This window comes from Anguilla rostrata, chromosome 3 (genome assembly GCF_018555375.3).
Source record: "Anguilla rostrata isolate EN2019 chromosome 3, ASM1855537v3, whole genome shotgun sequence".
Classification (NCBI taxonomy): domain Eukaryota; kingdom Metazoa; phylum Chordata; class Actinopteri; order Anguilliformes; family Anguillidae; genus Anguilla; species Anguilla rostrata.
Window position 1 is genome coordinate 45,456,261 of NC_057935.1, and position 24,765 is coordinate 45,481,025.

At 39.1% G+C, this 24,765-nt stretch overlaps 1 protein-coding gene across 1 annotated transcript in view; it reads left to right on the forward strand.

Moving 5' to 3' along the window:
- The first annotated feature begins 7,222 nt into the window (after window positions 1-7,222).
- LOC135250984 (neuronal membrane glycoprotein M6-b-like) overlaps window positions 7,223-24,765 on the forward strand; it is a 49,647-nt gene continuing 32,104 nt past the window's right edge. The window contains exon 1 of the mRNA XM_064327888.1: window positions 7,223-7,373. Coding sequence (XP_064183958.1) covers window positions 7,370-7,373 — 4 coding nt within the window. The 5' untranslated portion in view covers window positions 7,223-7,369. The remainder of the gene's footprint in view (window positions 7,374-24,765) is intronic.

Below are 24,765 nucleotides of genomic sequence, written 5' to 3' on the forward strand. Positions count from 1 at the left end.
CCTCCAAGGCATTCAAAAAAGCTAGCTGACAAGTCATTATTCTGTTTGCCTTAATGAGTCCAGATCTACATGTGGTTGAGGTGTTTGTGAATAATGCTTTAGAGCCCTGTCGTATCAGTGGACTTGAAAGAAAATAATTGTGGAGTACTCTCAGTTTCCCGGTTGAAAGGAGCAGATAATCACTTGAAATTCAGATTCAACTGCTGTTGCTGAACTTAGTCTTTGTCATTTGTAGTTTCCATGTTTTTTGTTTTTCCAATTGCTAAATTTTGTCATGGTGGAAAATAAGAATAATTGTCAGCCTAGGTGCTGCCAAGCACCACCAAACCCACAATTTTCCCCATTCAGTAACACTTCTCCTGAGAAAGCCATGATCGTGGGAAATAGTACACATTTAAATGGGAGAATAGTCATCAGCAACCATAGTGCAATGTATGCCTGGTGTTAGAGCTACTGACATTGAACTAATCTCAAGGTGCTGGCAAAACATAACCATACATTTTCTAGAATTTTTACTAATGTAGGCACCTGTGACATTAAACTGAAGTACCTGGAGGTCACTAAAAGTACATTTTAATTGGCAGGTAAGTCTGCAAAAAGTACGATGGGAAGTAATATGCTCTGGTGCACTCAAAGTTTGTAGGAGTGGCAAGGTCTACTGTCGACTCAGATTTATTAAATTGATGGCTGTTGAAATGGTGGTCCAGCAGAGTAGATTAAACATCTTTCTGAGGAAGGCCTGGACTACTAATACCCCTTTGACACTAAAGCAATGACCCAGATAAAACCCATGTTTACCATCGGTGTGAATGGGTCAACCTGTGTTTATTTGGGTTCAACTTGGATTCAACATTATTTGGGTTCAACTTGGCTCAGCTTCAGTATGATAGGGGGGACATGGTTACTTTATGAGGGTTTCGCTCAAGCAACCTCATTAGTTATGAGGTTGTCCATGCCTTCATACTTGGACCCACAGTTGTCTGTTTGTCTCTGTGCTGAGGCTCACTGTAATAGCCAATGAGGACAACAGAAAGGCTCTTCTCCTCAATAGATATAGGTGGAGACTTCTGTCCCTCTCAGCTAAAAATTCCACTCTTCTCAATTGCAAAAAGATGCTTGAACATAATTGCAAACCGTAAATAGTTGCATTCAGTTTTTATTTGGTGAATAAATAAAGAAAATAAATCCTAAATTCCAAGTTTACATGACCAAACATCAGATCATCTGCAATGTCTGCCATGTTGAATCTCCAGTGTCAACAAACTTTGAAGCTTTTAATGATGTTGAAACATGACAACCCTGTTCAGAAGTGACATGTACACTCATTGACCCGGGTCTTGTGTGAATGGTGAGGACACCATACTTACTTATTACCATAGTGTGGTCTGAATGGACAAGTTGAACAGGGGTTGAACCCATGTTCAATATCTCATGTCATCCCCAGGTTTTGTGTGTGAAAGCGGTATAAGAATCACAGTCAATAAGAACTGAGTTGAAGAGGTGGGCTTGTCCTTTTAAGCTGCAACTCTTAGTGAATGAAGCTCCTGGCATGTCACCCAGGCAGTGGTTGTGCTGCAGACACATGGTTTTATGCCATATGTTTCTCAGAGCCCATGGCAGCTGAAGTAAACATAAGGCCTTATGCTTATGTCTGCAGGGCGTATTTCTGAAGAACCCCAATGATTCTTGATCCGGATACTTTGAAAAATGATAAACCTATGTCAAAGCAGCATTTTATTGTTTCAAAGTGGCTCAGTCCCTACCTGAAACTATATCTATAAAACATTCCAGTCAGGATTTAGGTCATACCATAGAACTCAACTGCACTTGATGAGCTTGTAAATGACTGTCAGAAAACTGTAACTGTATCAGTACTTCACAACCGAAGCACAGCTTTTGAAGCTGTTGATCGTGAGATCCTGTTGGATGGACTCCAGGACTATATGTGGACAGGCACTCTCCTGGTTCAGGTCATACTGACATGGCAGGAACCATATAAGGGTCTGTGCAAGAACCAATTATTTTCCATCTGTATCTGCTGCCTCTTGGTACATTACTCAGAAACATAGTGTAGAGTTTCACTGCTTTGCAGATGACACACAGCTGTTTATAACATTTCAATTAAACTGTGAAGCACTGCAACTTCTCTGCATGTATTTACTGTATGTATGTCTTCCTACAGTATTAAGACTTGTTAATTATCTGCTTTTACGTTCAGATAAAACTGTAATGGTTTTAAGTCCCGGTCCTATTCTTTCTTTAAATCTGGATGGTAAATTAGGAGTTTGAAAACATTGTTGACATTTCAAAGTTGATATTATATTGATATAAGGTAAAGCTCTTTTTGAATATTCCAGCAATGTGTTTCCCACCATGAGTTCTGACATTCAAAAGTGAAGAAACAGTTTTCCCGTTGAACACTGTATCGAACCATTTCCTTCCCATAAGACACTGTACATGGAACTGGTGTAGGGAACAAATTTAAGTCGCGTCCTCCACAAATCTCAAATACAGGCTTACATTTATCCCAAGAGTATCTGTCACCAGTAATGCCTACATATGATTTGGACTTGGTGGTTAATTCTAGGCACAGTTTGGTGTCATAATAATTTATGATAATAATTTTAGCCTTTGCCCACTGGGTCTCAAAAAGAATGCTGAGTAGAAGTCTGCTTCTTTATGAAAATTGCAGGTGTTTTGTTGCTACACAGGTGGAAGCAAACAACATATGGGACAGACATATACAATTAAGTTTGAGCAGATATGTCATGTAATTCTTTATTACTCAAATGGTTACATGCACAAAAGAACATCTGAGTCATAAAGTCTCTCTCTCTCTCTCTCTCTCTCTCTCTCTCTCACGTACGCACACACACACACGCACACATACATACATATAAAACACACACACACACAAACCACACAAATGTGGAGCTTTTTTTCTGGACATACTCCTGGCCTGTGTCACCATGGTAACACACCACTGTTTAGACACCGCAGAGCAAAGATAGCAGTAGCTGAAGTTGCAGAGAACCAGGGGGGCAATGGAAGAGCTGTAATTTAGAATGATGCATTTCAACAACAGAATACACCAGACACCACAAAGGCCAGCATGAGTCATGTGTTTTGCTTGAAAGTTAGCCAGCTCTAGATTGTGAAGAAAATTGCACACTTACAATTTTAGGCTCAGATTCAAAGTAACAGCAAGGCTTTTTTTTGGTATGAACTTTGTGCGACTCATTTGTGCAAGGTTTGTTTTCTCATTCCTGTCACAACTTTATTTGAGAGTTGAGAGTTCACTGATAACTGAGATTAACAAAAAAGTAACATTTGTTTAACTTTGTTGGGCACAGTCAGAGGAAAAACACATGGCAGCTAGATGTGAACACTATTTCCATTTAATGTAAGCTCTGAAAAAAAGATTAAGATTTAAAAAAAAAACAGTGACTTCAAGCAGTTTTATTGCAATGAAGATCTAGTCCAAGGACATTGTCTGAGGTGCCTGTAACAGAGGCATGTCTTCCTGTGCCAGACAGTGCCCTTCTGTGGATGCCAGGTAAAATCTTTGCTTCGCCTGGCATTTTCTTCAAGGCCCCGTTACCATGGAGGTCATGTCATTGGCTGTTGCGTTCCAAGAGGTTTTATTTGCAATTTAAAACTTTCAAAATGACCTCATCCTTTTTCACTCTCCCTCCTGGAAGCTCCAGCTCTCCTAAATGAACAAATGAGGGAGGCTAATGCTGTAAAAAAAAAGAAACAAGAGGCTAAAAGAGTGAGAAGCTAGCGGCAGGGAGAATGATGTTTAGCTTTCCATGAATGATAGGGAGTAGTGATGAAATATTGATTTTCATAAGCATAAAGTCCATAGATTGTATATGGAGAACCTATATTGTATTCTGTGATCTGTTGTTAAAGTTTATAGATCTGAGATAAATCTATGGGCTAACTCACCAATAGAGAGGCTCTTTGTTTGCTTCTTTTGCATAGACCACCTACTTAGTGAACAAGAACTCTGTCTCAATGGCAACTTGGTCTTTGGCTGCCTGCTTTCAGACACTGTGGTGTTCAGAATACCAATTGGGATGGAAGGGTTTCATGGAGGCCATTTGAGAATGCATTTTTATATGTTGTTGTTGATGTCTTCAAAATGATGGCTCTATAATAATAATAATAATAATAATAATAATAATAATAATAATTAACTTTAATTAAGAAAGCATCATCTAATAACAATAGCGCATTTGCCGGAAAAATGTTTGTTTCCCCTTGGTAATGCACCCATAATGGCTAGTCTTAAAAAGATTCACTTTCTGCATTTTTGGCTGGACCGCAACAAATGCGAATGTTTGTGACTGAGTGACTGAGTAATGAAGTTACACCATTGGTCGGCCGGATGAAGTGTGTTAGGTCCAGCCATATATTAGGTTTTGACCTGGTCTTGTTTAACATATTATGTCACTTTTAGTCCATGTTTCCAATTGGCCCAGACAGTTTTCCACACGTATGGCAAAGCAAAACAAAATGGTGAAAAATGACAGGAAGTGGCCTTTCGAGGGCACAACGAGGGGAAATGTTCTGACAATAAGGGCTAATAATAACATATTAAATATATATTATTGCCTATTAATAGCTTCTCCCAGCCTCCTCAGTTTTCCCGCCCACTGCCTGTCCGTGATTAACACTCTATAGGAAAACATCACATACACTGTAGGTAGCAATTTCAATGCTGTGTTTTAATGTTGGCACATCCGCCCAAACTCTTTTCCTACTCCTTTGTTTTCTCAAGAGATCCATGAATATGTGTTTTAAACCACAATGAAAGCTTGTACATTTTTCATTTTTACCAGGCCTTCAGTTTTACTCTTTATTTGTCTGTGGTTTTAGTTACCTCAATTCCAAAAATCTTTGTTATTCATTGTAGCCAACATATTTTGGAATAAAGTGCTGTGAAAAAGTATTTGCCCCCTTCCTGATTTCTTCTATTTGTCCCTAACTATTTAATGTGAAATATGCAAGAATAGAGGAATTCAGGAAGGGGCAAATTCTTTTCACGGCACTGATAATTGCTATAAATTCCTTATATCATACACTGAATGATGATACAAATACAATGAATTTATCATTTTTACTTTGAATGAAATAAGATGTATAGATGAATTATCCTATTTATAAGTCCCAGTAGAGGTCTTGAGTAAGGCTGCTTAAACAGGAGTGTATCCGTCTCCATAGAGATGCTCAAAATGCAAAGTTGTCCTGCCAGTTTGAAACTAACTACTCAACTGGCATTTGTTTGCTGCATTCTAAACAAGTGCCAATTGATTAAATCGACTAATTGAAGTTCTCATTAAAACCAGGCACACAGTAGGTACCATGCACAAGTAGAAATGAAGGAATAGGCTAGGTTTTTTTCACTTAAAGTAAACAATGACCACTTAAAGTTACTGATAACCAACTTTGTAATGTGTCGTATCAGCCTACACCTCAGAAATGTCATTGCTTTACTTAAAGACTATTTATATTAACTTTATCATGTATTATTATTATTATTATTATTATTATGTATTAGAACTGTGAGAATTATAATACATTATGATCCTTCCCAGAAAAGGTCAGTGACCATCAATTACAAAGTGTTATGATACTTGCCCTTATACTGTAAGCCATTATAAAATGCTTCATAATGTGTTATGATTATTGTTATAAAGCATTAGGAGTATTTATGAGTATTCTTCATAGTACTGCCAATGACATATCTGTGAATGAGTGACTGTGATGCATTTTGAAGGTACTGGTATGTGTTAAAATTATAATTAATTCCTGCAGACATAAGTAGGAAATTGCAGATGCTGTTCTTGCAGTTGTGTACCCTCCTCTCAGCAGGTGTTGGCTGTGACTATTGCCAGGGGCAGCTGTGCAGCTGTGCAGCTGTGCAAATGACCTCAGTCAGCTGTTGTGCTCTTGTGAACAGTTCAGCAGGGATGTCTCCCATTCCATTAAAAACATTATAATAAAACTGACCTCTTAAATACAAATGTGGGATTCGAATCCATGTGAGACTTAAATTAAATCAGCAGGAGTAAATTATAGTTTTCAATCAACCCATGGAAGCTGCTTGAAATAAATGTAAAGTAATCCTCGAACATGAGTGTTCAGCGATGCTTTAACCGATTAAATTTTTCCCCTTTAGAGGACATGAGTATCTGGTCTTTTTTTAGTTTTGTATAAAACATGCTAGAACAGAATCTCAGCTGCATTTCTTTGTCCATAGACTTCAATTCATTTGTGAAATAATGCCTGTGGTGCTTTTTTAAATGGCCTAATCAAATCTGCAAAATAAAATGAAATAAATTACAATAAAATGCTTTCATTGTTGGATACAAAATAGATCATAATCCACAACAAAATTTTCAGGATGAACTATACCTTTAACTATACCCTGTGGCAGGGACAGGGTATACAAGGTAGGCACAGACATCTACAGTATGTTAAGTGTCTCCCACTGTTTGCAATTTAAGTAGTTTATTTACAACTTTTGTCTGAGTGATGTTATGCGGAAGCTGTACTTGACCACAGCATGAAGGGACCCATTCACTGCGGCCACTTGGCGACCAATGAAAAGACCGGAACAAGAGAGAAGGCTTCTACATCCCTGGATACTGGTTACCAATGTGCTGGATCAATGAAGAATGACTGAATCTCTCTGGGCAACCGTCCCTCAGTTCTCCATTCTGTGCTTAGGAGAAGGGTGTAGCAGTTGGATAGTGCCCTGCTCTCGTTGTCTGCTGAGGCCCATATACCTCTCTTGGGAAGTAATCAGTCAGTTCAAATGAGCCAATCAAGGTTTTATAAGTTAACAAAATGATGTTCTTAAAAAAAAAAAAATCAGCATGTTACTATATTAGTCCTGATATACAGTTCACTTAGTTTGGGTCTGCACTGCAGTCGTTAATGTATATTTCCTATGAACTGCTGCATGAGCGTGCACACACGCACACACACGCAAAATACGGTATAGTTAGATGTTTGACATCTTAAAAAATTACTAAATATTACTAAACCCTTATCAAGTCACATGTTCAACTTCTATATAATCATGGTGAAGTGGGTTTTAATGAAAGTTTTAGACAATTTTGTTTGGATGCATTTAAAAGCTATCCTTTCCTCTATCCGATCTTAATTGAAAGCAATTCGAAGGGACGACCAAAATAAAGCTCTGGCAGTGACGTCACCCATCCTCTCTCGAAACGGGACACTGTGCAGTGTCTTTTCATATTAGTTCAGCGTTCACTGTGCTCCTCCGGGCTCAACATCCCTGTTACCTCAACTTTTCCCACTTTACAAACTTCTGAACTTCTGTGAAGACGACAATATGGGTATGGTCAAATTCTAATTTCTGCGTAAAGTCTTACATTCATTTATTCGCTGTGCTCTGTCCATAGACCCATTATGAAGTTTGAGATAGATTCCATACCTTTGTCTTTGTTTTATTTAAAACTGTTCAGTGCTGCACAGCAATTTATACTACGAATTGGGCATCGGGAGTACTGGGTATTTAGACATTTTTTCTCGAATGTATATAGCTTTAACTGTCCCCCTTTCGATTTTAATTGTCTTTAAAAATAACTGAATTAATCCGGTGACGCGATTACCGATAAAACCAAAGGGATTTCCCTGCTGTCAGACGCAGTTCTCTATGTTCACTTGCTCGTTAGACCCGTTAGACACTCTCAATCTGTCAACTTATTTTTGCCACATTTCTTTAATGACATCGATTTAAATTTCAGTAATATCGACAGTAGGCCTAATAAATACGCGGTTTATAAAAATAACATTAGAAAAATAAAATCTAATTTGATCAGCTCGCTTCATTTCAAATGTGCGCATGCATTCTGTGATAGGCTCCAATTTTATAATCCTTGTCTAACCGTGCAAAGTGTTCTAGAATTATTGTAACCATATTATGTAAAATGTGTTTTCCGTGGATGAAGAAAATTCCATCGATGATGTATTCCAGCTGCTTCTTTAAAATAGTTCATTTTGCGCCGTCTGTAATTACACTTGATCTGCGGAATGCTCTCATTCGATCTCGCCTCTGAAAGACAGAAGCGCGCTGGTGACCCATGTATGTCTTCTTAAGAGAATTAGCGCACACTATACATGATGGCAGTTCAAGATATAAGCGCAACAAGTTTAATTACAAGGGCTGTCCATGGGCTGTAACGACATCTGACTATATGCTTGAGGAAGGAAAGTCAGAGCTCAAATTCAGTTCCGATGTATCCGGTGCATGTGTTCAAAGTGTGGAGACAGCAGGCTTAATCACATAGTGTGTCTACCGCACAGTTACTGTTTGGACATAAAATATAATTGTGAAAGGTCTCTATGTGTCTCTTTATGAGATGTATGTGAGAGGTCACAATTTCTTTTGGAAAGTATTTTCAGTGGAAGCATCCATCGAGGTAGAACAGCTCTTGTAAATATGTGTCTGTGGTGTTCTTGAAATCTCATGTGTGGGCTGAGCATTACCATTCCAACTAGGGCTGGATGGTTTGGTAGCATGATAAAAATAACACATTTCTGAGTGTCCTTTGATATTAATGATGACTGTGAAATTAAGTTCTGAATTACATACTTGAGAACAACTCCTGTGTGTGTGTTAGCAATATAAGATTTTGTGATTTTACTTGTATGAAGTTGTACTTTAATTCAAAGCTGATTTGTTTTTATGTTTCTAATTTCCTGTAACCAATACATAATGATATTCTAAAACTGTTATACAAGTCTGACCTAATCTTATGGAATCATGTGATTAATTATCTTGTCCTACTGGGACTACAGTATTTAGGGACATTGTCCTGGCTAACTTGTTTGGAACCATTAACAAAAATTGATCTGTAATGGATGACAGGCTATTGCACAATCCTTCCAGATAGAAATCAGTAGGAAGATGTAGAGCGAATTTGGACTTTAAAAAAAAACCCAGGGAAGTTTGATTCTGGTTTGAGCCCTCATGGTATGAAAATTACGGCAAAGTAGCAACTGCTGGCTATTACACAATAAGACATTTTTATAAAAAAGCTTTCTTTGTCTCATTAAGTGATGTTGAAATCATATAAGGCCTGAGTAATGGCTTTGGCCTTTGAGTCAAAACAATGGTTTCATTGGTTAATCATATAACTTGTCAGAAAGCTGAGCTTTGTGGTTCTTAAGGCTATGGGTTCAATTCTCCCTTGGATCACACTGAGTGTGGAGCACTGGTGCCATGTCTTGAAGGCATGGTGAAATTTTCAGTGTTAATTCAACACTAACAGAGTTTAAATGAGTCTGATATGATCGAATATGCCCTGTCAGAGGAAAATGCACTGTGTTTCTGTTGAATTAGCACTGAAAGCTTTACTTCATAGTCAGAACTGATGTCTATTGTTTGACTGATTTTGTTAGAGATATTCAGGAGAGGAGACTGAGGCAGATCCATGTGTGTGTCTGTGTGCATGTGTAAAAAATTGCTACAGACGGTGACATCACACCCCCCCCCCCACTACCCAGGAGTCATGTGGAGTCTGATCAATCTCCTGGGAGAGGGGCCTGTTCAATGAGCTGACCCTGTGCTACAGTATGTGTTTGGAAAAGTCATGAGCTTGATTCCAGCTCCGACTTTGCTATAGCCAGCAGGTCTCGCACATTGTCCTATTTCGCGTTATTGCTGTGAAGGTCTGTTTTAGACCAGCAGTGTGTTTCCTTCTTCTTGTGGAAAGTGCATTGGCAGCCTCTCTGCTTGCTACTGTTTAGCATTAGCGTGGGAGATGGCGCGAAAGCCTGCACTTCAAGGTATGAATTTATCCTGCTCTGGGTCCAGATATACCGCAAGTGTTCACCATCTGTCTCCCCAACCCAAAAGAGGCTTTGAAGGAATAAGGCACCTTTGCTGGGAAAGTCCTTCTCTATTTAAAGACTCATTTGATCTGCACACCAGATGGGAAAGTAAGATTTCCATGCAAGACATCCAAGGGTAGACATCCCTAGGTTGTTATGATAATTCCAATGATATGATAATCTTAATTATTTAATTATTAAAATAGCATGAGAATAACTGTGGATGTGCTTCTAAAATTGGCCTGCAATCTCATAAACAACTGCTCAGCATGTTTTAGTACGTGTTTAGCTGTCTTGTAAAGGGGATTTACAGTAAATCATGTTACTGTTTCAAGAAGTGATGAGGGTATGCTCATTATACATAAACAAGGTTTATTACACAATTAATAATTTGGTCAAATGCTAAATGGGCCAGATCAGAATTGCATCAAATATTTTTAACACTGGCTCCCAGATCAGTTTCCTCAGGCAAGGGGTGTCAAACTGAATCCTAAGAGGGCGGCAGTGTCTGCGGTTTTTTGTGGTTTCCTTTCAATCAGCTGTCAATTAAGGCCTTGAAGAACAATGTGCGTGGATACCACAGCCAATCAATGATTTAAATGTAGTACTTGTACTGAGAACACCCCAAAACCAGCAGACGCTGCGGCCCTCCAGGCCTGTAGTTTGAAACCTGTGCCTTAGGGCGTGTAATATTAAAAATCCTTTATCAAACCAGTCACAAACATACGTAGCCCAGGGAATTCTCAAATCTTGGCCCTCCAGGCCAGCAGTACTGCTGATTTTTTAATTATTTTCCTCTAAGGAGCAACTGGCAGTACTACTGATCTCATGGTCAGCTCTGAGTATCCCTGCAATAGCCTATAGAGAAACAAAAAGTTACAGCTCACTAAAAAGGCAGTGGACTGTTCTATAATTCATTTTTCAGATGTTTAAATGTGCTTTGTTTATTGTTATGCATTGCGAAGACAACAGCAAAAAGTTTTAAGTCATTCAGATGCTTTCATTATACTGAAACAAGAATAGATCTTTTTCACATCTGGGTACTATGCAGTAACATGGGACGTAATGGAGGAAATCCATTAGACTTACCTCCTCTTGTTTTCCTTGACAACATAGATACAGTATTTAGTGAGAGATTGTACAGTCAGAAGTACCATACAGTTCTCTTTTTCTGTATAATTCTTTCCTTTCCATTTTACATTTTCACATTCTGTTTCAAATTAGGGTAGGAATTTGTTTGTGCGTGTATTGGTTTAGGGATAGTCACCAGATCCCAGAATAGACTGAATGTTTTGAAGCTTAGCTTCACAGCAGTACATAACCTCCACACATTTCCTTTAAGTTTTCCAAAACTGTGTGAAGTCAGCTCGTAATTATTTTTAAGTTCTACAGTAGTTTTGTATTTCTGAAACTCATAGTAGATCTTGGACTTTTCTTGTATTATGATACATGTATGAAAATGTGTTGAAGGCACTAATTTTGATCAAATGACTGAGATCAATGTTACTTAACTGGGAACACACTGAGGGCTGATGTCTCTATTTTGTAATCAAAGTTTTGAAAGAATTGGGGTGGGACCCCCTCACCTGCCCACTCCACAACCACTGTTTCTAAGTGCTGCCCCTATAAATCTAATATTTCCAAAGATTTGCCTTCAAACTGGATCAATTACCAAGTTAATAAAATTTAGTTCTGTCAAACAATATATTATAAATAGGCTTTTTTCTGGTCAGTAGTAGTCGAGTAGGTGCAGGAGAATGGGGTATTGCTGAGAAATGTACAGTCTGTTTTAGGAAGACAATTGCATCACATGTCATTTACCATTGGGCTGTCTTGTGACTGTTTGAGTTAAGGGTAATCTAATATAGGCAATTATGACTAAACAGTGAATAAGTCTTTTCTGTCCACTGACCAGACATAGTTAACCTCTAGAGAACCAAAGAACAGGAGATATTTTTCCATATACAAAATTGAAGCATGTAGTAATTTTAAGTCTCTGTTTTTGTAAGTGCAGTACACAGGTCATTCTGCAAGAAAAATGTGTAAGCAGATATGAACTTAACTTCATAGTGAAATTATTTTGTCTCATTCTGAAAGAATTGGAGTAAACCCCAGGAAGGGATTACCAGCTACCTACACCAACCTATATTTTTGTAAAAATTCATTTGTAAGATTTCATTTTCTTATCTTGATGACTGATACTTGGTCCTAATTGATCCCTTGTGTCAGATGTTGTTTTTCTTCCTTCCTCTTAAAGCTGCAGGTGTGCACCAGTATAGAAGAGTCCAGATAGATAACCCTATCTTTCACTGGCATTCAGCATAGTGGCAGGAACCTCCATAGGAATTGGTTTACTGATTAAGAAATGCATATACAATTTCACAATGGTGAATAATAATGAAGAGAATTAGACTATTTAACACTGGGACTTGTTTTTAGGTAATGAATCCAGTCTTTGCATGACATCTGGAAACCATAAAATTGTTTTCCTCGTGCAAATTGTCAGTGAACATGAGACAGAAAGTTCCAGGAGACAGTAAGTCAAACTCAACATGTTGTCAATAGGCCCCTCGGCAATGACAGGAAATGACATCACATGTCTTCTGCACAGACTTTGGTCGAGGTGCTCTTGTTAAACAATGTGTCTAAGCTGTGTGTACAGCTGTTGCATAGTTACCTCTGGTAGACTAGAGGGAAATTTGAGAGATGAGCTTTTTTTTTTTATAAACTACAATTAATCTCTCTTTAGGGTCATCAAACTAGTTTGCTTTCCTTGGTTCAGCCTCTGACTAGCAGAAATCCCATAACAGACTGGAAAGTTTTTTTCATATGCAGGTGTATTTTGACAGAACTAAATTTTAACAAATTTGTCTAACAGGGCCTGTGATGCAAGGCTTCTCGTGATTATCTTTCCCATGGTTCTTTGCGCAATTACTGGGAGCACTGACACAGACTGACAGAACATTTTTGGGTGGTGTTCTTCATGGCAAAGTTCTCTGGGAGTTTTCAAAGTTGCTTTTTAGTTTAAAAGCCATTGAGCATGCTGTCCTTTATGAGTGCGTTTATAACAACCGACTTTAAAGCTTTTAAAGCTTTGGATTTATGTTCCCACTTTAGTTTGTTTGAGGATCTGAAGGGAAGCATTTTAATATTAGATCTGCTTCAAATGGTGTGAAGAAAGTGAAAAATAAATCATTTTCATTCTCAACTTCTCTCCTTTACTTGCCGTCTCTTCCTCTGTCCTTTTCTTTTCTTCTTTTTTTCTCTCCTCTCCCTTTCACTTCCCTCTCCTCTTATCCTCATCCATTCCAGGGCAGTTGGTCTCATTTGGAGGCTTAATAGTGCACTGGTGACAAAGAGAGACTTTGTTTATTGTCATATGAAATGATCAGGAATGGAGCTTCCTGAGTGAGAATCCTTAATGAAGCATGACCTGGCCCCCACACTGTCAATAGGAACCCATTCATGGTCACACTGTGTGTAAGCGTATGTGCGTGTACAAGTGTATTTTTGTATTTATGTTTGTGTGTGTGTTTTGGGAACATGTCCCCATTAGGACATTGTTAATGAGTGCACAGTTCTCTTCCCCTGTCCATGGAAAAAGAAGAAAAAAAACTTCCACAATTTCCGCAAAATCTATCACAGTGAAGTCTTTCTTGTGTATGCAGACTTGCATGTCCTCTAGCATTGTAGGACTTAATTTACAACTGCAGCAGGCATATTTCCTGCACCCAAATAACTGATTTCAGACAAAATGGGCCTGAACACAGGGTCGGAGAAAGAAGCAGACAGATAAGGAGAAGAACACACTGTATTAAAAGCATACTATGCAAGATTCTTTATTTAAAAATATTATAAAATAACTATGCTAAGGCATATCTATGATGCACTAGACATCTCAGTCTTTACACACTGTAGCCAAATGTGTACACCTTTTACCTGTATTTATTATTCTAAAATGTGTTCAAGACATTTTGGGGCGTGGCAGTCTTCTCTGTGTGGGGAGGGGTGGGTGTGGCTACAGAGCCTGTGGTTTCGCATCAGATTCCAACAAAGTGTTTGTTGCTAGTCAGCTGCTGCAATGGCAGATGCTAAGTAGCCTAGATACAGCAAAGCAAAAAGACAAGCTGACGGGGCTCGTTCAAAAACTATCAACTGTATCAATCACCTGAAACGCTAAACAGATATTTATTGTTTATTACAGAGGATTGGATGCCGTTATATTACATGCCTTGCCCGTGCTGTAGCCGCTCCCATTTCTGGTGTACTACACAGGCGAAGTAGGCCGTGTCTGTGATTCCAGAAGTTGAACCCAGGAAGTATCTCTGCCAATATAATTTTCCCATAAGAAATTTTTCCAAGGCAATTTTTGTAAAAATAAGAGATCACTGAAACTTCTATCTTACCAAGTATCCTTATAGGAAGTATCATTTTTACAAAAATGCAAGCGTGTAGTACAATTTTTTTCCATTAATGAACTACACATCCTTTCAGCAAAGTAGACTTAGGGAATTTTCATCACAGTTGCCACTGCCATTCGATGCTACCCTGTCCAGCTTTCTAACTTCTCAAAAGCCAACATATCAATAATGTAAAAACGATAGTTGACAAACACTTTTTGCACGTTAAACATGCTTTGTTCTTTATATAGCAGCCCGTTACAAAAATGCATTACTTCATGTGGGCTGAACTCTGGAACGAAAAAGTTATTATACCATTTTTGTCCCAAACAAAACCAAATGAAAAATCATTTGTACCTAATCCCTGCTTTTAATAAATCTGTACATCGTGGGCCAATCTCCCTCTGGGAGGACCGTATATCTTTACATGTGGGGATGTGCAGGGGGCTGGAGGGGTGCTGTCCTTCATGTCTGTGTGTGGAAAATATGCGGAGATGTGGGTTTTGGTTTGTACTGAATGCATGCCATGGTGAAATAACGGATTAGACAGGGAGCAAAGCACCGCAGCACTGCTGAAGCACATCCATGCAGTTAGCGAGCCAGGAGATGGCTGTCTCCCACACCCCTAATCAAATTCCAAAACACGGGACATGCATTTTCCATCACACCAAAACCCCAGTTGCTGTTTAATACATCTCCATGCATGGCAAGCAAGACAACTTTATTGATAAATGCAATGTCTTTTTCGGGATTGTGCCTTATAAGCATGAGAGGTAGCATACAAATAGATACACAGACACGCCTGAACACACATACAAATACACACCCACACACACACACACTCACACACATCAGACCCCTCTACCCAGTCATGCTCTCCATAATTGCGGCACAACCTGGGCCCATGGATTTAGTGAGTAGAATATTTTCAAATGTTATCATTACATGATGATGAGGAGGGACTAAGGATTGCCACCAGTAGTAATCAAGACATTCCACTTATATTCAGGTTCCTGGCTGAGAGGTGTTGGCAAGGAAGTGTTTTGATGTCCAAATGGTCCATATCCCAATTGGAGCCCTGTTTCAAGTTAAATATTTCAGTCAGTCAAGTCAGTTGACCTCAACTCAGCTGTCATGGTAGTGACCATCTGGCTTGCAAGAAATTCCACAAAAGCTGTATCTCTTTTTCAAACGGCAATTTCTGAAAGTTGGAAATTCTCCACAATTGTTTATTTTGGCATGGAGTAGAGGTGGTCTCAGTGGTACATTAAACTATTTTTTTTGTAAATGGAAACATATTGGCTGTTACATTTGGATGTTTTAGAATTTTGCTCGCTTATCCTGCGAGAATTACAAGTGAAATCATGCTCCTAATGTCATATTATATTTTATTCTTTAATATCAATGTTCTGTTTTGGCATTAAATCAGTGGGAAATTCTTTAAAGTGCGGACTGAAGAACCAGGGACATCATAGTTTACAGGGCCCCCAGGAGTATATTCTGTGAGTCAGCTCTCATCCGATTCAAGCCAGGACTAAAGGAAGAGAAAACATGATCCGCATTTCCTGTTGTATACTTTCCCCCCATTTCTTTCCCGGTTTGGAATGCTAATCTTATTGATCAACGTGCACTTTCTCAACCTCCACAAGCATGAGCTCTCCACTGAATCATGTAATGTCAGGCGTGATGTTATTGACGTGCAGCGTTTTGGGAGTTGAGCTTGCACAGACATGAGCTGGAGGAGGACATGTCATTAGGAAATTTAACAGCCAAACCTGCAGGCACCTGATAAACCAGCTGGGGTCACTGGTGTTCAATGAGACACTGTCATCCCTACTGAAGCCCTCTGTTACTCTCCCCTGGGGGATGCTTGAGCCAATTGTAAATTTGCCCTGTGGAGCTGCTAGCCACAGAGTACATGAAGAACATTGGCTGATGAAACGATATTTTTATATAATATCCTTTAAATGCTCAATATTTGTGCAGCAGTGTAGTATAATGGTGAGGGAACTGGTCTGATTACTTAAGGGTCAGCGGTTTGGTTCCCAGGTAGGACATTGCCGTTCTGGATCAAGGTACTTCACCTGAATTGCTTAAGTGTCCAGCTCTATAAATGGAAAGTATGAAAAAGGCTAAAAGTTCAAAGGATCACTTTGGATAAGACCATGTGCTCAGTGACAGAAATGTAATGTATTAGGGAACTAATGCAATCCTTCTTACTTAGGGTTTTAATGGTCCTTCATATTAGGCCAAAAAAAGGTTGAAGTCCAGGACAGCAACTCATAATTCTGGTGGCCATCTGTGGATTATGCTTTGAAGGAAAATTCACCCAATTCAATGCTTGGAAAAAACTATCTAGTGATTTCACATAGTCATATAATTCCCATCAATGTTTCAGCAACATCTCATTGATGCCTTAGGAAAAACCCTTGCTATCAACTGTGGGAGTGTGAGGCAAGGGACATATGGAAATGGCTGCATACATGGTCTTTAAATATGAAGCTTAAAAGATAGGAGCATCATGATAATGCAACTTGCTCTACTAATAGAGAACAAATACCAGCACTTCTGATTGATTTTGAAATTGTAAGGATGACAAGTCGCCAACCCATGTTGATACTATTTTCATGTTAAGTTCTTCCCAAATATCTCTCAGCAGAATTATTTCTCTAACCTTCAGCATTACTAGCTGTTAAAACCATGGCAATAGATATACAGTACTCAAGATACTTGTATTATCACATGCATAAAAATACCATTTTAGGTGATTTCTTTCTTTAAGCCGGATGGCATTTGACAGTGATTTTATGTTCTCCTTGTGTAAACCTGTTGCAGCTGAGCATGCTCCCCCATACCGATGTACTTCTGTGTGCCTCTGTGTCTGTGTCGGGGCTCTTCCACACTGAACCGTGACTGTTTCTCTGTTGCTTCGGTCCCCAGAACTCCCCAGAGCGTTCCTGTTTAGTTACGGGCATTGATTTGCTTTGCTTTTTTTGCAGATGTTTACAGTTTCCAGGAGAAGTATGGAACACTCACCACACATATGCTGTGGAATTTCCAAAAGCTTTTCTCAAAGTATGCGTGAGAGTTTGAAGGGGGTGGGGGATGGGTTGGGGTACAGGGGGGTGGAAGGCGAGGAGGGGTTGGTGGGCGAGCAGAATCTGAGGGATCTGTTATAATCATTGGGAAGACTTCCACAACTGCAGGAAGAATACATTGAGGCCACTTCTTTTTTTTTTAAATGGGGAGAGTATAGAGTGCAGCAGTTAAAAAGGAGGCTGTAGGACACAGCTCTTGGCAGTCCGCCCAGGACGGCATTCAACACTTCACAGAACGCTCTTTGTGCCAACCCCCTTTTAATGCCAGTGCTGAACAAAAACAAAAACAAAGGCGTCTGAGGTTCTCCAGCTTGCAGATGTGAGAAGCGTTAGCCGCGTGAAGAATTTGGCTGAATTGCCCTCCACGGACGCTTTGCTGGCATCCTCAATGGGATGCTCCCCATTTATTAAGCAGAATTACCAATGCATGCTGAAGTAATAGTGCATTCTTGAATCTTCTGCAGCTTTAAACACACATGGAGGCATGCACACTCTCATACATACTCACACATAAACACATTCACACGCAACTGTACACATGCAAGCGCTTTCTGTAGAAGGGGAAGAAACTGCCATATTCTCAACACAGAAATGTACATTTAGGATAACAGTTATATAATCTGTTTATCAAGCAGGTGGCTTATCGTTACGCCCTGAAAAAGTACATTTTAAAGAATTATTTTTAGCTGTAAATGTGCTTGTATGCTATTATAATGAAACATTGCAATCAATGCCATTATTTCAACATTTCTGAAATAATATTTGGCAGAATAACTGGTAGAAAAGTGTCTTGGTACTGCCCTCTAATGTTTGAAATTTTCTTTCTGGCCCCGCCCCAATTGTGATGTCAGAGCACCTCTTTGGAAATATTACTACTTCATATAAACATCAATCAAGATATACAGCAGGAAAGGTGTTGCTGCTGACAAATTCGTCCATTGACTTTTTAATAGGATGTCAAAAGCTGATTGGTAAAACTGTGGTCCAATGCAGCCTGTTCATAAACTTTTTCATATTACGCCTGCACAGTCCACTAAAATGTTTCTGAAATAATCTGAGATGAGGAATAGGCCATGTAGTTGCTGAATCCTGATTCATATTTTATCTGCAATGCCTAGTTTGACAGTTTGATCGAAGTTTCAGAATGCCAGGTGCAGCTATGTTGTACAAATTCATTTGCATGGGGAATGCCTTATGCAAATAAGATGGACACACCTACTTCACCCTCCCCAGGAAGCATTTTTTTTTAAATTTTGTGGTAGGCAGAGCCAGGCTGAAACAGTGAGTGCAATTACAATTATGGTAATATCTGTATCACTTTGCTGTAATTGTGTCTTATTGTGAATATGAGAAGATTGTTTCATAATGTGCTGATGAATCATATTTTCCCTCATCAATGTGACTCACATGCATGTGACTTGTTTTTGAGCATAGTTTGCCTATTATATCTTTCTCTGTCCTGCTCTGAAAGACTTTTGTCCCTCCGTTGGTTTAACAGTAATACCAGGTAAAATCTACGCTGTGTTCTTCTCAGTCGTAGGCTGAGGCATTGAAATGCATAGCGGAGTAAGTTCCAAGCAGATGAGCAGTCCTAGAATAGTTGAGCATTCTCCAGGGTGAAACAACAGCTGCAGGAAACGCAATCCCTTTGTGCATCTGGGGAGTGTAACTGCACCAGAGTTCTTGGGAACTGGGGAAATGGATTAAATGCTGAAGACAAAATATTCCTTCCGCTCTGAGACTTGCGAAAGCACAAACCATATTGACAGAGTCAGCGGTCAGCTGAGGACTGATAGTATTGATGGTAGAAGACTGATGCGGAGGTTGTTTATCACAGGAATATGTGCGCTGCTGTGAATGATAATCACTGGTATGATAAAGAACAAAGGACAGAATCAATTGTCCAAGTTGTAAAGCAGTACATTATGTCGGCGTTTTTTGGCATCATTCTTCACTGTTAGCCATGCAGCTCAAGCCCAAATGAGCTGTGACATACTTTGGCTGGTACATTTACAAGGCGTAATCATTCTCGAATTCCGACCAATTGTAGAGAGCTTGGGAATTCAAAGCAGTGTGGTAAATGTTGCTGTTAGCTTACATGTTTATCGTCCTGAAGGCAGAAAAGTTTTAAGCATTTATATTTTTTTGACATAATACAAGTGTTTTGGATAAAAGCATGTTGCAAGGAAAATATTCTCAAAATACTATATTTTGTTTTTATTGTATGTCTCTCATAGTGTAGGTTTCAGCAATGAATGTCCCCTACAGGGGACACAAATTAATTGCAGCGTCTTAGGAGGATATGGATGCTCGGTATGGGATCCTCGGATAATTCAACACTTATGAGAGGGATTGTTGGAATAAAGCTTGGGGAACTACAGGATGCGAAAACATACCAGTGGTTCACATCTGAAACCCAATCCTAATGCTTGACCTCATAACCCTGGGCGATATAACATATTGAGAAAAGGCCTTGCTCTACTGTAGTGTTCATGCCACTGAGAGGTCTCAAGGCATTTTAACATTTTACCTCAGGTCTGTGGAAAAAAAAGAACAATAACAATAATACAATCGAGTAACAACAGCCGGCAGCTGAGGGAAGAAAAACAGAGCGGTGAAGGAGAACATCTGGAGGCTGAAGAGCGCTGAATTTCCGGGTTCAGTGCTACTTGCACCGGTTCGGGGGCCAATTAGGGAGTAACAGTTTATTTTATTTTGACACAAATCACAGGCCTGGTTTTCCAGATGCGCAAACCGAGTACGAGCTGGCGTTTCCTCTCCCAGTGACCCTCTGCTGCTCGCTTCATGGCTAGCTTGGGAGTTGAAGGATTCTCCTCCATGCTGGCCAGCTGTAGCCCATCTAACAAGTTTCCCCATCTGGGAATGGACTCAGGTTTGGAATGAATTTGCCTGGATGTGGTTCATAGTTCACAATGTGAAAGTGAAAGTGTATTGTTGGAGGAATTAATGTTCTGAAATAAAATGAAAACAATGTACTTTGCCAGGGAAACTTCAAACACACTAACCATTAATAAGACAAATTAGCCAAAATTAAGATGCAACAATAAAATCTATCTTCCAACTGTAAGTTATAGGGGACTCTTGGTTCAGAGAGCAGAATTAAATTTAAATTTAAGAAGTCTTTATCTGTTCAGAATTTCAGTAGATATATTAAAAACGGATGTGCAAAAGCGGCAACAGGCTTCAGAAAGCGACCTTCGTCATGGCATATCACATGCTTTGGAAAATCTTGATTTATTTGTCTACTGAGAAATACTTTTTCAAAGAGCATCCTGCTGTTGACACCTGGAATTGTTTTATACAAGATGTGCATATACAGTATACAGTATTGAGCTTTCTGGACTTTTCGTTTTAAACCTTTAAAACTATGGTTTAATGGAATAGGGTTTTATTTGCTTGGATTTGCATGTACCGACCTGATCATTCTTGATGAGGGTGTTTGTGAGAAGCTCATTGATATGTAGATGTGAGTAGGAGATGTCAGGACCTGCCAGAAAAATGTATGCAAGTAGAATCTCAAAGACTTTGGGAATCAAATCTATGCACCGGAGGAACTGTCCCACAAGTCGTTTAACAACTTGTGTGACAATTCCCTTTTTCTGCTTTTACAGCGGTGTGTCTTATCCTTCATGCTCACAGTTTAATTTAAAAACGATCTGTCTTGCCACCAATAAGTATCCTATTTGGCACCTATTACCCAGAGGATTAAATTATTCTTCTTACAGACTGAATGGGAAACCCCATGGGGAGAGCTGTTGTAGACGTAGTTTGTTCATCCTGTATGATACTAAAAAAACTAATTTTGCCCAAGAGATACTGTAGATACTGTGGCCCACTAAATATATTGGCTTAGTATGGAGCTTACTATTTTACATGATGTGAAAAGTAAGACAACTTCAAATTATTGTGGGTTTTACTTGTAAATATCATATAATTGGTTCCAGTCTGATAGTATTTTTAGACAAAAATAGCATTTTAAGGGTGTAATTCCGATATACATTATTGTCATCACCACATTCTTAAGTGAAGTACACTTACTTTGATTCACCACAATGAAATCCTGTCTGCACTTGGTCATTGTTTCTGCTGTGCTGGATGGGATTGAACTGAATATAATTGGAAAGAACATGGCTTCAGGACACATTAAAGTATGCACCGTCAGATGCGGCAGTGAGGCTAATTTTAGGCCTGTGAACATGACTGGGTCAAATTCAGTTTTCAGGACTGGCAGCCATGTGAATTTCAATTTGTAAATGTGATGCATGAGACTTTTATTTTTTTAATTATTATTATTACACAGGCATTATTATCCCCGGGTAAAGAACGTCGGACTTACGGACAACTTGTACTTAGGAGCGGGCTGCCATAAAGCCTATTATATAAAAAATTTGAGTTAAATATAATGGTTCGTAATAACGAATGCACACACAACTTTGTGACGCTCATGAAAACATTGTGCGGCTTATATATAGTATATATAGTAAAATATATACTAAGACAAACATTTGACTAACTGACACTAAATAAGAACCGTATGTACCTGTTCCGACTTACCTACAAATTCGACTTAAAGACAGACTTAGGAACAGACCTCGTTCGTAATCCGGGGACTGCCTGTAATTGTTTTCTTCTTTTCAAACTGGTCACAAAGTACAGTGGACATGATATTGATAAGTGTCATTTCTGTTTTGCATTTACAACTGAAGTGTGAGCAGTTTGAGGATGACGAAAACAATGGCTTATGGTGTGAAAGGGGTAAATACAGGCACAGACAAGTGAAGTGGGTCATCAGTACAGACAGTGTCTGGATCTCACATAATACAGTAGAAACATGCAGGCAGGCACGCTCTTTGCAAACAGTTGCAGTCCTTTTTTTGCGGTGTCCTTCCTATACAGTGTTCTAACCTGTCTGTTATTTTCTCTGCCTATAAAGAGAATGGAGGTATGTCTATTCTCTATTTGTGGTATTTACTGTGATGTGTTTTCCCTGTTCATTCTAGGGATGTGTGGTCAGGGCAGACACAGTAGGCACCACCGACTTGCTTGCTCTTTTAGCATCTTCCCCTTTGGCAGCTATTTTAGCTACTGGTAATGAATGTTCATGGCTGACAAGAAAATGTTGGAATTTGTTCATGATTGTTAGTTAACTGTTGAAAGCAAGTCTGGTTGATTACACTGGTGAGGTGGGGAGCAAGGGGGGGAATAAGTGTTTGGTCAAAGGTTAGGCTCTGTGTAGCATGTGGTCATGGGGGGGACAAAGGGCTTTGCAGATGCGGTGCCCAACAGAGACAGTCCCCAGCAGCTGAAAGGGGTCATGGGAAGTTCAGGGATTAACCAGAAGCCTGTCTGGAGGACCTTGTATGAGCTGTTATATTGATGTTTTCGTTTTGTGTGTGTGTGGGCTTGTGTGTATGTGTGCATGTATGTTGTATTGTGAAATTGCAATACTTTTTCATTTGTTTGGCAGATGTCTTAATTAAATGTATAGTCTACTTTTTGGGAAATCTTACCCATAGTTGGACAATAAGATCGATGCTAGCTCTATCAATAGTGGTAGACGAAAGCAATTAGCTCCGTGAAGTGGCGGAAATACACCTCCAGAGCTGACTTATTTACACAATGCATCGTGTGTGTGTGTGGCAAGCAAAAAAAAAAAAAAACAGTAAAAGAGATCACAGTTGAAATTATAGAGACATTCAGAACTAAAATTGACAAATAACCCTATATCCATCTACTGGGTGCTGTGTTTAGTAGCTGTGCAACTACTAATAGTTCAAATAGTTTTACAATATAGTACTATATTATTCTGATATAATATAGTACTATATCTGTAGCTGCCTCTAAAACAACTAAGATCTCGATTGTCTGTTTAGTGTAGCCAAACAAACAAGGCAATGTTGAGGTTAGTCCATTGTCAATCCACAAGGAAAGTCTATTATCTATGGCCATTTGGCCCATGGTGACAGGTCCTGGGCATTGCACACCACAGTAGGACTCTGCACATGCTTATGCAGGGTAAATAACAAGACAACCAGGCTGCCTATTGTGCTCCCCACATTAATAATGAATGCAAATCAAGGCAGCTGTTTTGGGCTAATGAATATTCATGCATGGGAGACAGTCCATTTCTGAGGCCTGGGGTCATTCACATGACTGGGCAGAGGATGAAATGCTTGTGTCTCTTATTTAGCCATGAGCAAGGGCAACCGTGTAATGATTCGAGCTTTTACGTATAGATTGGAGAGCAGAAACATGGACATAATTAACATCTAATACAATTATTTGAGTATATGCTGTAAGAAAAACCAGCTACAACTACTGCTTGTGACATGAGCTGGTTTTATTTTTCTCACTGTTCAGGATCAAACTAGACTAATTTTGGGTTTTTTCGCACGGACAATCCAATATCTGTGATTCAGTGCTGTGCCATTATAATCAAGACCTGAAAAGAGACAATATAATCACAAAAAAGACATTGCCCTAATATTTATTTTAAAGGTGCTGTATGTAATTTTGTTTTAAGAACACTTTTGTTTATATTTGGTTTCCATATTTCCTTCACATCCCAACATATTTCAATGAATTAAAAAGAAGAATCTGGTCTCTCTGACTGTCCCAGGCTCTGAAATCAGTCACTACAAATTTCATCAAGCCTGAATCTTAACAACCAATCAGGACAGCTGTCTGCTCTGGCTCCTGTTGTGCATTCACCGCACTGCCACTGAGTAAACAGGGTGGGCAGGGCTAGGAATACACAGATAAGAGCAGAGCAGAGGTAACGTTAGCTAGACAGTACATTACATTTTAGATTTATAGTGCTATTCTATCATTCAACAACATTGATTTTGCCATTGTACAGTACACGTGGAGATAGGAGCAGACTATTAAATATGTCTATTTTTCACTCCTTTTCTCATAACAAAATGCAGTAATTGTAAGTATTTTTTTTCTTATTAAATCTGCCACACTGCATATTGCTGCAGGTTTAATACAATGATCATCTTCATGTTGTAAATTGGTTTGGGTGTTTGTCTCGGTGGTGTTGGTCTGTAATTGAAACAGGGGAAGGGGGTGGGGTAAGGTGTATAGTATTGGGCATTGCTGTCATTACTAAAATTTTCTTTTTTAAATTTGGAAATGCTGCAAAGCTTTACACAATTAAACTTGCATCTGGATCCAACCCTCATTTGCATAGCACTGGTTACAATTTCCTGAGCATCAGAAGAAAAAAAAATTAAAGCAAGCAAGTAATACAAATAATTTAAAAAAGCAGATCCATTTTTCAGCTGCAGGATTTATTGGACTGCGCTATAGTGCAAACTCTGGGAAAATTGAATTCACACTGAAGATTTTACTGTGGGGCCACATTACGT